This window comes from Euphorbia lathyris, chromosome 6 (genome assembly GCF_963576675.1).
Source record: "Euphorbia lathyris chromosome 6, ddEupLath1.1, whole genome shotgun sequence".
Classification (NCBI taxonomy): Eukaryota; Viridiplantae; Streptophyta; class Magnoliopsida; order Malpighiales; family Euphorbiaceae; genus Euphorbia; species Euphorbia lathyris.
Window position 1 is genome coordinate 15073022 of NC_088915.1, and position 13679 is coordinate 15086700.

At 36.8% G+C, this 13679-nt stretch overlaps 1 protein-coding gene across 1 annotated transcript; it reads right to left on the reverse strand.

The window, feature by feature from the left end:
* Window positions 1–182: 182 nt before the first annotated feature.
* Window positions 183–12368, reverse strand: LOC136232395 (CLP protease regulatory subunit CLPX1, mitochondrial). The gene is made up of 15 exons (XM_066021532.1): window positions 11613–12368; window positions 11111–11172; window positions 10009–10109; window positions 9379–9462; window positions 7952–7998; window positions 6277–6351; window positions 6080–6157; window positions 5817–5873; window positions 5501–5571; window positions 3280–3379; window positions 3054–3158; window positions 2647–2709; window positions 2338–2460; window positions 672–827; window positions 183–580 (listed from the first exon to the last, which is right to left on the reverse strand). The coding sequence occupies exons 1-15, from the start codon at window positions 12141–12143 to the stop codon at window positions 509–511; spliced, it is 1725 nt and encodes a 574-aa protein (XP_065877604.1). The 5' UTR covers window positions 12144–12368; the 3' UTR covers window positions 183–508.
* Window positions 12369–13679: the final 1311 nt, after the last annotated feature.

Below are 13679 nucleotides of genomic sequence, written 5' to 3' on the forward strand. Positions count from 1 at the left end.
CAACATATATACAGTAGATTCATGATAAAAACACACAATTTAATAAATTACTTTTGAAATTCACATTATGATATAAAATTGCACCAATTTAAACATTAGGGATAAAATTTATCTTGACTGTTAACGTTAAGTACCCAAAAAAGATGTAAAGCTAGGATCAATGATGCTTATAAGATGACATCTAAACCCGAAAAAGATATTATAACACTAAACATGATATTCCACCAGAAAAAACTTGCAGTAAACAAGTCATCTATTACCACTAAACAACAATAATAAGCTAATCGCTGAAGCTGCTGCTTGATCGTACTTGTCGAGTTGAATGCTGCTCAATTGAATCGGTATTTGTCGAGTTGAATGCTGCTCAATTGAATCAAGTAACACAAATTCCGACGACTCGATTGTGTAAAATTATATGATTGCATTTCTAAATTTTTATCAAATCAATGTGAGGATATTATGTACACAGTCACAGACAAGGAACGCTATTAAGGATATCACCGACAAATTACATGCTAGCAACTACCGAAGAAAACTCTGTTTCCACCTCTGGCTCTCCATCGGAACCTTCCCCGGTTGTCTACAAACAAAATGGAAATGAATGCATTAGAGACTAAAGTTCTTCGAATTAGGATCAAAAGTTGAAATCAAGAGAAGACGTGACCACTCACCTCTTTAGTCTTCAATTCGTGTTTCAAAAGATAGCGATCTAATGCACCCGTACCATAGAGGATCTTGGCTCCAGCTCCACGCGATTCAAATCCTACTGCCTCTTCGTCAACCACAACAGCGTCTATTATACCTTCTCCTGTTCTAACATCAGGAATCTGCGAAAGTTACAAGATTTAAGCTGGATTATCAGCAAGAGAAATTATCTTACTGACAGTAAAAAAACTGACTCGTCAGATACGAAATCAGAAAACAATCACTACTAATTATCATTTTAAGACCAAACAAGAATTTGAACCCTTTTCTTAGGTATTTAGATATATTTAGATGCAAAGCAGGACACAAAATAGAGAAAATGAAGAGAGATTTATTAACCAGTAATGTAGAATTCACGAGAATTAAGTGCGGAACTAGCACTGATAATCAATACTCCAGGAAATAATCTTCCCTCTCCCCTAGCCGGAGCTAAGAGCCAGACAAAACGGGAAAACTGATAACCTTCTTCCACACGCTCTACCCCCTCTATAACTAACAATACTCTTTTTCCAAAGCATAACCAAAATTGCCAGGTCACTATGTTGCCCGGAAATGAAAATGGAAACGGATATGGAAACAGACACTGGGAAATGTTATTTGTAAATAACATAGGAAACGGATGTGAGGAAGATGTGTAAATACTAAAAATACAGGGACATGTTTATAAATATTAAAAGTATAATAATAAATAAAATGGTATTTATACTCTATAGATGATTACACCAGTGAGCAGAAAATAGAAATAATTCGAGATTGTGGAATAGAAATTATCATCAATTAAGCAGTTTTAGCTAAAGAGAATGTTTCAATTAGCTAGAATCATAGTCGGAACTGGAATTGGATTGTGTTTGCCGGCGGAAACAGTTTCCTAAACCAGAAACACGTTTCCTATTTTCAATATGTCAACGCGTCGTACTAGTTTCCGGAGTTTCGGAATAGTTTCCGTTTCCGAAACAGATTATAAAACTCAGAACCACTACTGAAGAGGAGTTTCCGTGCAACATAGCCAGCTCATTCCACCTGACCATGTGTCCCTCTTTGTCTTCTAGCATAAACATTCCTTATTTTTTGCCCATTAATTGGGCTAAAACAGTCCTATTATTCTCATTTCCCCTAATATTGACAAACGAAAAAGGATAAACGATTCAAAAAGCACACGGTCCATAGATCAAATGTGGGGAACACACGATCCTCTAAAGTGGTAGGAGACGCCTGACCTAAGTAAATAAATAACTGATTGGTTTGAGAACCCAAGGGTCATTGTCAGTGTGCCTGGTTTGAAAGACACCAACCAATAAAAAATGACCCCAAGACCTAGGAAAGTGTTTCACCTCCAAGGCATACTGCATTGACATATGATACTTCCGAAACTGGCATATAACAGAAGCCTAGATATCCGATAAATACTCGAAATATTTTATGATTTCACTCAAAAGCTATTTCCAGTCTATCCCTTAAAGCCCGTCTACGTCCTTGTCATATCCTGAGTTCAAAATGACCCACCAACAGCATACAGTATTATATATTGTTTTAGCCGTGCACCTAACCACTTAATGCGTACCTAGTTGTTTTTGTACAAGCAAGTGTTTTGCACCAGAGATTTAAAAAAAAAAAAAATACGAAGCAACATACCTCATACATGGACTCCATCAAGATACTTTCTAGTAGGGACCGCAACCCTCGGGCGCCAGTATTTTTGCTTACTGCTTTCTTGGCGATTAATTTTAATGCACCTTCAGTGAAATGCAGCTTAGCCTGCAAAAAGGGGAAAAAATGAAAAATGCTCCAAATCAACTACATATCAGAAGAGGCATGTAATTCTGCATATTTTTGTTAACATGAAAAGGCATAGAGAGTTAAATCGCATGAAACTAATAATTTTTCAGAGGGCAGAACAGTCCTCCCAGAAACTATAAACTATGTATCAAAAGAGATACTTACATCATTCATTTGAAACATTTTCTTGTATTGTTTTCCAAGGGCATTTTTCGGTTCTGTCAGAACCTACAATACATAATTAGGAATCAGCGATACACAGATATAAAAACATTGATGAACTTGAACATAATTTTTCAGGAGCATAATCCCATGCTTCCAAGTGGATGAGTTACATGAGCACGGTGAAGAACAATTTCATTTAGATATCGTCAACGATAAGACCAAGCATTAAACCCTTGTCAAACGATAAATTGTTCAAAATAATTCTTATTAAACAATCCAAGATTTCATCAAGGTCTAGCAGAAAATTTTTTTTTTTAAGGGAAAACAACTTCTATCTACAAGATATCATCAATGAGAAGGACTAATGATTTCTATCTATCAGAAACAAAATCATTTTGATGTCTTACCTGTACAAGTTGATTCTCAGTAAGAGCAGACAAACTCACAAGGACAGGAAATCTCCCAACAAATTCAGGTATCAAACCATAAGAAATCAGATCACCACTTTCAACCTGCCGAAGATAAAAGATCATACAGCAATTAGGGTACTAAAATACTCCTTTTGAGAAGACAAGTACAAAAATAATTTGCAAAAAGCTGTTACTTGTTGATTGAAGACTGGTGTGCACTTACAGTCTCCAATAAAGATGATGTGACAGCAGCACTAGTAGCACCACCTGTCCTCATGTTTGCACGAACTGGTGCGCCAAACCCAATGGAAGAATCTTGACGTCTGTAATGAATGCAAAATATTTTTCATTTCACTCATTATTTTTACCAAGGAAAGAAAAACCAAAAGCTTAAATGGGGGTCAAATATTAATAAGCTGCTTCCTGACCAAATATGGCCAAGGTGGTGGACAATGGGTAGAGGTGCTGAATATTTGAATTTTGAATTGGTTTAGTGCATTGAGTTTTTGAGATTTGTAAGAAGATTTCTGGGAAATTTGAATTTGAATTTTTAGAGCTTGTTAGCCTTTAGTCAGATGCCTTCACATTAAATTCTTTAAAAGCTGTTGGAATTGAATAACAAAAGGCAGTTATAATTTCCGGAAAATGTAATGTGCTTTATGTTGCAGAGAGTTTTCTCCAAGGAGCTTCGGTCAGGAGGAACCAAAATAGGTAACCGAAAGAAAACTCCAAGTCTGATTTCCCATTGTGTCATTTTGGAGGATATTGGTGTTACCAATCTAGTGACAAGGTTGAGGGCTAGAGTACATAACAAATTGGTACCCAAGCAGATTGTCATGGTGGACCATTGCAATTTCCAGGAGCAATTCGAGGTCAAGACGATAGGCCGTGTGACCGGGTGAAAGGGAACAGCAGCAGATAGCCAGTGAATTGAGCTGGCTGTCAAAGTAGGGACCTGTTTCAGAACTTCACTGTGAATCGAATAGGGGGAAGGAATGGGACAGAGCAGGGTATCAAGAGGAGGAGAATCAAGATGCTGGTTACTTTGTGTGCAGATACTGTAAACTCAAACCTGTCATCATGGAGCTTCAGATCCCTTGGGGTGGCTGAATTGGTGTGAGATATTTTCCGTCACCCGAGAATGGCTGAAGGCGACAAGGTTAGCCTATCTTCATTTTACTTGGAAAGGGATGCTCAGTTATGAATTATCAAACTCAAAAAAGAAAAATAGATCCCAACTGAGCTGGGATAATTTCAAGGTGAGCTTCAACGTATATTTCGACCTCCAATTCACAATAACAAGCTCAGAGAACTCCCAAAACCTCAACAAATAAGAACTCTGGAGGACTTCAAAGGTGAATCGAGCAACTGGCAGCCCAAGTTAGTACCTTGTCTGAAGAAGTGGCGATCTTCTCCAGTGGTTTGAAGAAAGCTGTTACCATGGAGGCGAAAGTACAACATTCAGCAGATCTCACTGAGGCTGAGAGTTTGGCAAGGTTACACAAAACAAGGAAAATGGCTGAAAGAAGAATCTGTTAAACAATGCATAAGATTTGATTATAACTTTGAAAAAACTCCAGAATAAGGTGTTTGAGAAGGGCTGAAATGGAAGGAGGGTCTAATGGGGGATCTGCCTCAACAACAATGCAGCATAAAATCAGAGACATTGAGTTGGAAGGGAAGATGATGAGACGTCTGAATAGTTAGCTGGAGAAATGCCTTGCTCAAGAGTTGTATAAAACCGTCCAACCTTGGCACCTGACTTCAAAATGCATTCTTGATAGGAAGGGAAATGTTATGCAACTACTTCCTGAGCAGATTTTGTTAAGGTGGTAGACACATGGTTAGAGGGGCAGAACATCTGAATTTTGAATTCATTTTACTGTTCTCAGTTTTTGAGAATTATCAGAAGATATCTAGGCATATAAATTTTGAACTTTCAAATCTTGAGTTTAGGAGTTCGTCAGGTATTTGCTTTTCTGAATTCTTTATAATCTGTTGGATTGAATAAGAAAAGGCGGTATAAGTATTCTATATTATGCATTTTTTATAGAAGAATTTGGAAAGTTCTCTCTAAAAGCTAGTGAAATTTTATAATGCACCTGGTCCACGACATCACTTTGGACCAGGCCAACAGAATAACACTACCTAATAATTTATTACACCTCATCCATGTGATTAGGTGGAAATTATCCCTTCTTCATTACAATGGATGTAGGGTTTAGGATTTTATCTCAAGTTTCCACCTACTAAATAGATGAGGTGCAAATTTAGTTATTAGGTGGCACTATTCTATTGGCCCATAAAAAAATTCTCCTAGAACCAAAAGGTAAGAAGGAGAAGGAAAACTTCCAAATCTGATTCCCACTTGCAATCATTTGGATGATTCTCCATGTTACTGGTCTAGTAACAAGGTCCAGAGGTAGAGTAGTGTGTTATCAAACCTTTCTGAAATTGTCTTCTCCAAGTCAACAAAAGCCCCTCCACATATGAAGAGAATATCCTTTGTATCAATCTATGAAAAGCATAAATAAAGAAAGACCAAGTGTAAGAAAAAAAAAATGCAATAATTTAAAAAAAAAATGCAGATGCAACCATCAAGGCTAACTTATCATTACACATCAGGACTATGCTCGGGTCAGAATGCTCACCAGGCCTTAACTTAAAAGCCACACCATTATGTCAAAGGATGCAGCCCCAGCAAAGGCTATAATCAATTAAACAACCAGATGAGAGTGTTACGAATAAGCTGCATATTACCTGAATATTGTCACCTCTTGGATGTTTTCGAGCTCCCTTCTCTGGAACATTGACAACCTAAAGGAAGCAATGAACCATGACTAATTAATAAACGAGTAAGCAGTTTCTTTCATCGAAAAATAAAGGTTGAAAATTCATCTAATTTGCTATACACATTTGAAACAGTTGAAGCATGTGACAGCTTCAATTGCACCAAGCTCATCGACTGGTAAGTGATAACTAAATCAAACTGCTGTAGAAGGTAATGCAAAATAGTTACGTACCGTTCCTTCTAGCATTTTCAGTAAGGCTTGCTGCACACCCTCACCTGACACATCTCTGCTAATGCTAACACTCTCTGCCTGAACGGAAAGATGGAGCATAAACAATAATAATAATAATAATAATCCAAAAGCCAAGTAATTTACAAGAAACATGAAGCAGAACATAAGTGCGTCATAACGAAATGGTGAGAACGAACCTTTTTTGTGATTTTGTCAACTTCATCAATGTATACAATCCCCTGTTGAGCAGCTGCCACATTGTAGTCAGCAGCCTGAGAAAAGAAAAGAAAAAAAGATGATAAGAAATCGTAAACCATTTTAAATTAATGCATAGTTCAACCAATCATTGACACCCAAAGATTATCATGATTATGTTAAGCGTTTGCTGAGTTTTCACATGCTACCCAGAAAATCACTATATGTCAACAAGAGCCAAGTACACCCCTATGATTCAATAAGTCATACAGCCCCTTCAAATATAGATGCCAAAGTAGAAGATCTATCATTGAAAAATACAATGGACAGTATATAATTATTCAGGATCAGGACTAACAAACTTGGAAGAAGAAACCAAATACATGAACTCAAATTGGTCGCAAGTTATTTTTGCCAATGGTAGTTTTAGGCTGTGGAATACTCAAGTTCTCTTAACTCAATTTTAGCCATTCAGATGATCAGATCATTATGACATTGTGATACCGAACAATTTTCAATCCCATGGCTTTGGAAAGTAGAAGCTTATGCTGGCGGCTAACCATACTTTATTCGACTGGAGTCTAATGATTTTACAGTTTGAGGTCCATAAAAGGACTCCTAAACCACTGGTTCTGGGATGGAATATCATCTACATAACAGTTATCAAGTTTAGCAATTTTTTCTTGGTCACTTTGGCTCCTTTAATTAGGATTTAGAATTAAGTAAACTCGGACGTTTTTATTTTGTGGGAAGCATAAAGGAATACCTCTAATCTCCTTTCATCACTTCTGCAGTTCCTTTCTTTTTTCATTATTCAACCACATGCATCAACTAGTAAACTTCAATAGGGGCTAGACTTGAAACGATCTTCATACTTTATATTTAGTCTATAAAACTCCAAAGATCACCTACCACATTGCTTGCTTGAACTCTTTCAACTTCATTAAAAAATGCCCTAACCTAACTACAGAAAAGTGAAGGGTCTTTGGAACTTCCTTCCACCACAAATTCTCTTTTTCAACTTCATACAAATGAAAGATCGGTTATACTTGCCAGAACACAAAATTTTATAAATGGACTGCCTAGACTTTTGCTTGTTCATATGAATCCTACAAAGTTATACAAGCAGTTGGATGGAAACAGCTCAAAATGGTCGAATTATTAAGTGAAGTAGAAGAAAATGGTAGCAAAACAGACTATCTAGACAAAAAGCACCTTGATGATCCAAAAGGAATCATGTACCAAAAGCTATGCAAGTCGCAACAATACAAAAACAGTAACCAGGTCTCATGTTATTAATGATGTGGTAGAGCAGCATTTTCCAAACCGTGAAGGAAGCTACATGTCCATAGTATAGCATGACATTGGTCTTTGCGAAAAAAATATCTTAGAAGGGTGAAGCTGCCGAATAATCATCCATTCCCCATTTCAAGAGTGAATACAGTTTCCTTTGTAATTAAATAAATTTAACATATACGAAAGATTCATCTCATTCTCATGCAAGATCAGAACCAAAACTTCAAGCAGCTTTTGAGTGGTACATTCTACCTAACAGATAGTAAGACAAATAAGATCCCAACATATAGCATAGCATATACGTCATTGTTTGAGGATATGATTTTTTGAACCTTGAGTAGCACTTGAAACAGAAGAGAAACATAGGTTGCATGAAATTACCATCAGAAGCTTGTACAATATGGACTCCACATCTTCCCCCACATATCCTGCCTGCATTTCATGGAAACCAAAAATCAATTATCATAGTAGATGCTCTAGTTTAAGTCAATTAACTTCAAACAGAGCAGAGAATATACAACCCTACAACATACACATCTATAATATTCAACTTAAAGAACTCTAACATTCCCTACCCTTTTTCACTGAATACAAAAAAACCTGTATTGTTTCTGGCACTGAAACAAGAGTTCAATCAAGCTACTCTATCTACAGGCCCCTGAGGAAAGGAGCAACAAACAATTCTGAAGTTCCCGATTGAAGAATGAGCTTCTCCGCAAGTGACATCAAAGAACAACGACAGTAAACACACACACGCTACACCAATCTATCAATCTGTTCTATTTTTATTGGCCACAGCACATAATATTACTCCTGCTTGAAGAATGAGCTTGTCCGCAAGCGACAACAAAGGATAATGGAACTGCATAGGTTCCTCCCGAGTTTAACAGTAAAACAAAGTGTCTATGATATTCGAAAGGGCTGTTTTGGGAATATCTTCAGCTTGCCTCCTAACATGGAAGTTTCTGGAGCACAATTCTAACTTGGTGGAATAACAGGCTCCATTTAATTCCTCAAGCAAGATGATTCTGAGATTGTAGTTCCATGGAGGAGGAAATCCAGCAGGCTCCTAGAAAATTATGACAAATTCAGCTAGCAGATGCTGAACATCCAGATTGCGGTCCTAAGTTTTTGAGAGCTGAAGTTTTCTTTAAATTAGTAGTCTGCATTGAATTGATTCCCTTCAATTCAATGGGTCTCCGCAATTTTTATATTGCATTAAGGCTGTAAAATTCCACTTTATGGGCCCCAACTTTTTAAACCAATTAACTCCCACTATTACCCCACAACCGAGAGGAAGCAGATAATTATCTATGTTAAATACATGATCTCCTAATTTCAAGGGAAGTGATTGACAAAAACCTGGACTGTGAATGCATTCCCATAAGTGACAGTCAAATGAAACCCTTCTTGTCTCGAAACCTTCAATTGTAATGTTGGAACTAGTGTTCCATTAAGGAAGGAAACGAGTATTGCCTAAGTTAGGGGAAGAATATGATGTCCAGGTTAGTTCAAGGGCTCATTAAGAGAGGACATCTGATTTCCATTAATTTTCATTCGAAATAAAGAGTACAAAGAATCTAGTAACTGCTGCCTATTGCAGGAACTACTTTGGATTAGTGTAACTAGTTATAAAACACACAACTGCAAAATAACTGACCTATCTACAGAAAACCAGCACAAGCACACTAACACGTAGAATTAATGTAAGCACACAAAGTAAACCAATTTATTGGCCATGGAACATAACAAAAATATGAAGAGAGGAGAAAAATAATCATAAAGAGTTAACAGAAAATGCCTTTAACTTGCCTGGGTCAAGGTGGTTGCATCAGTAATAACAAATGGAACATTGACAAACCGTGCCAAGGTTTTGGCAAGTAATGTCTTCCCTGTCCTTGAAATGGCACGAAACATTGAAACAAGTGAAACTAGTAAGCAAAAGTGTCAATATGAAGCAATCAAACAATAGATACACATACACAATTTCGTCACCTCACTAGACGAGTCTTGATCTAATAAACAAGCAATATAGAAAAAGAAGATTGCACTATATGGCTATAATTCTAGTAGAAATGAAGATAATGATATTGTCCTGTGATAATAAAGGCAAAATTACAAAGCATGTTCCCAAATTTCTATGTATCTGGACATCTACTAATAATCCTAATATGATAAAGAAGCTATAACAAAAAAAGACGTCACTGTATGGGTATAAATATAGTAGAAATGTACACAATCATGACATTGTCTTGTTAGAGACAATTCCCAAACTTCTTGGTACTTAGAAATGCACTAATAACTCTCTCTCTCTCTCTCTCTCTGGGTTAATTTCGTGATTTGCAATGGTAATAATCAATTTGATTTCTAGGAGTCAAGACAATAAAAACAAAATGAAAGGCCGCTAAGAAATTACAATAAAGATAATGACAAATTACCTGAACCCGTTGGCCCCATTAGAAGAATGTTACTCTTCTCAAGTTCCACACTATCATCATCCATAGCTTCTGCTTGGCTGTTTCCTGAATCGCCTACGGACCTAGTTTCCCAAGTTGTATTAAACACATTAGAACTCAATAGTTCTTGCAAGAAAAAGATGAAGCACAAGAATGAATCAAGACTCAAGAGTGGCATGCCAATCCTATCACCAATTATTGATCATGTGATCCAATAATACTATTTTTCACCCTCTCAAGGACAAAATAATGAAAAGATCACAATTGGGTAGATGGAATTCTCCGTATAGCTATTGAAGGACCAAATCCAGGAAAGCTTAGTGATTAAACAATTAAACAATACTCCAGCAAACAGCTGGAAATTTAAGGATTGTTATATAGTGGCCATTAGTATGAAGACCTGAAGCTGACACACTCGAGGGTAAAATTTTATATTGTTTGAAAAATAAGTATAAGAGAAAAAAAACCTTCCAAACAACTTGGAGACGTTGTCCACCACAACAAAGCTAGTTCATGACACCAAAAACTCACAAGACATTGAACAAACCTGATGCAATGTGGATTCAAATCATTCAACACACTGAGTTTCATGGCATGACTAGAAACTTCACAAGTTGGTCACACATATATATTATATTCCTAGAGATAATAATAATAAAAGCTATTCTTAGACCTTAAAATATGAGGTTAAGCTTTTAGTTCAATTGGTTCTGTGATAGTCAGAGCCTCTTAGACCAAGTGGTCAAGTATTCGAATCCTGACAACTCCCATTTATTAAAAGGAATTTCAACACAAATCAAGATGGGTATGTTGTAAACGCTTCAAGCCCAAGGGGCATTCAGTTCAGGGGTGGGTTAGAGATAATAATAATAAAAGCTGTTCTTAGACCTTACCTATTAGCTTTAAGTTTTTGGGTCAAATGGTTCCTTTGACATATATACATATATACACACGTAGACACAATGTCAGCTTTACCTTTAGTGCTAACTGATTACTGAGCCACATATCTCAGAACAGCACAAACATGACTAACAACCGAAACGAATTGACTAATGTTTGCATACAATAAAGGTATACAACTGACCTGTTCTGAATGGTATCATAAAATATCCGCTTATAATGGTTGTATACTGCCACAGAAAGAACCTGAACAGAAAACAATAAAGGAATTCAGATGATGTTGGAAAAAATTTATATAGCACAATGTATTTGCATATTGAACACCTGGAACTTATGAACAAAGTACAAATACATACAGATAACTTGTGCATACCAACAAATAATTATCAAGAAAAAAATTAAAATAGGCACTCTTCAATAATCATATCAGCATCCATAGAAAATTTAGTATTAAACAAGGAAACATATTAAAATCCAAGCAACTCATTAAGCACTAAAATTAATTAATCCTTCAACAGCCATGTCCTTTCCATACCATTTGGTCTTATGCATAATCTTTGTGTTAAAATAAAATCATACATCATTATTAAACCAATCCTATGCAACCCTAACAAAACAAAATCATGTACTTTTTCACTATAAAATACCTAACTGCTTCCAAAATCCAAAAGTATAAGAACAATCACCTTCTTAGCCCTTTCTTGTCCAATCACAAATTTATCCAGTCCCTTGCAGATTTCCTTCGGAGTTGGAAAATTATTACCCAAATTGGATCCACCCCAATTCTCATCCTTCAAATTCGACCCAGGCCCACCTTTACCGCCGCGGACTGCATTCACGCCGGAGTCACTGACCCTCACCGTTGTAATCCCATCCCCAGGAGGCTGCCACACCTCAGGAGGGTCTCCATAATTGGACCCACCATTACTAGTATAAGGAAATTTCTCGCTCCAATCCTTACTTGATTCGCAGCTACTTGTCCTATTATCCAGTAACAGTCTACCTTTCTCAGCGAACTCACCGCGCAACGAGACGGGTTTGAATGAAGTGAAGTGATAAGGAGTGTTCGCGAAATGATCGTCCCATTTTGTACGATTCGCACAGTTAGAACTCGAAGCAGAACCAGCATGCATATAATTGAACATCAAGTATCTGAATTGAGAAACAGTGTAAGAAGCTGTTCCCCTGGAGGGTTTGCATCTGAGAGCAGCAGCCATAGAATCGAAACTTTAGCAGGAAAGTAATGTGAAGTGGTAAGCATAAAGCTCAGAAGTAGACTGAAAAATTAAGGGTTCATAAAATGAAATTGGTAGAGGGGTTGGAGAGAATTGGGGATGAATTTTAATGGGTATGTCTCAGATTTTTATGATTATCATCATCATGTAAGGTTGGAGAATTTTGTAGTTAGTTTTCATGGAAGATAATAATATTAAATATTTTTAATACATTATCAGAGAAATATCTGACCACCGGAGAGGAGGGGAAATGTGATCTAAACTGTAACGTCAAACGATGACGTTTCGTGTGAGGATGAAAAAGGTAAGCGGTGGCGACAGGTGGTAGGGAGAGTTCAAACCGCCACGTGCTTCCACGTGAGAATTGCAATCATAAAACATAAAAATTGGAATTATGGATTAATTTGATTAATTTTGATTGCTAAGTTAATTTAGTACAAAATCAAATTTAGAATCTATTTAGTTCTTTAACTTAATATTTAAATTAAATTAGTCTAGATACATGTCGGTATAAAAAAATGACACGTGTCACATAAATGCTAATTATATATTGACATGGGTAAATGTTAAGTTGAAAGGCTAAATTCATGTTTAAACTTGATACGGGACTAATTTGATCCTATTTAATAACTTAAAACGCTAAATTGATCTTTAAATTGTCAATATCAATTCAACTATATTTTTAGAAGAAGAACAACAACAATGGTGAAAGCGAGAAAGATCTTAAAAAAACCCAAGTAGCCAGAACAGGCCGAGGCATACGAGGGAGGTAAGGTGCACGAGATTGGGGCAAATACTAGAGTTCGAATGGGAGAATGATCTCGTGGAAATTATTCCTGACAAGGTTTTCGAACTTACAAGTTTGGAGCTTTCTTCTTCTACTGCTAAGCTTGAAAGAGTTTGGAACTTGCACTCTTTAGGGGGAAGGAAGGATATCATAGGAGCAACTTCAACTCTATTGAAGGAGCCAAAAATGGAAAGATATATGAGCGTGGTAACTCCACCGTCTTGCGCCCGAGACATTGAATCATCTAGATGTTCGGATACAGGCGTATCGGTAGTGGGTACACGAGGAGGAGCGTGAAGCGAATAATATTCTTAACACAAATTTGGCTAATTTTATAGCAGATATATTCTTGCTACCCTCGAATTATCGCAGAGTCCGTGATCACGAATCTAGCACTGCTTGTGATATGGTTATTTAAAGTATTGGTTGGTATGTTTTATGTTATTTGAATTATTGTTTATTAATTCTATTGTGACTTGAATGTGCTTATTTTTGCACGGTTTTGTAGATACCTATGCGGTATCCATTCGAAGGCGTCCGAGAAGTTGACGATTAAGCGCCACTTTGAAGGTCAAAGTGGCAGAGTCACATTCTCGACAAGCTGAAGTTGAACGCTTGACTCAAGTTACTCGGAAAAGGAGCAATGAGTTGGAGGTTGAGAAAGTCTTGACTTCTATCCCGAAAGAGCAGCTTAAAAGACCTAGGATAGTTTGTTGAGGAACTAGCTCCCT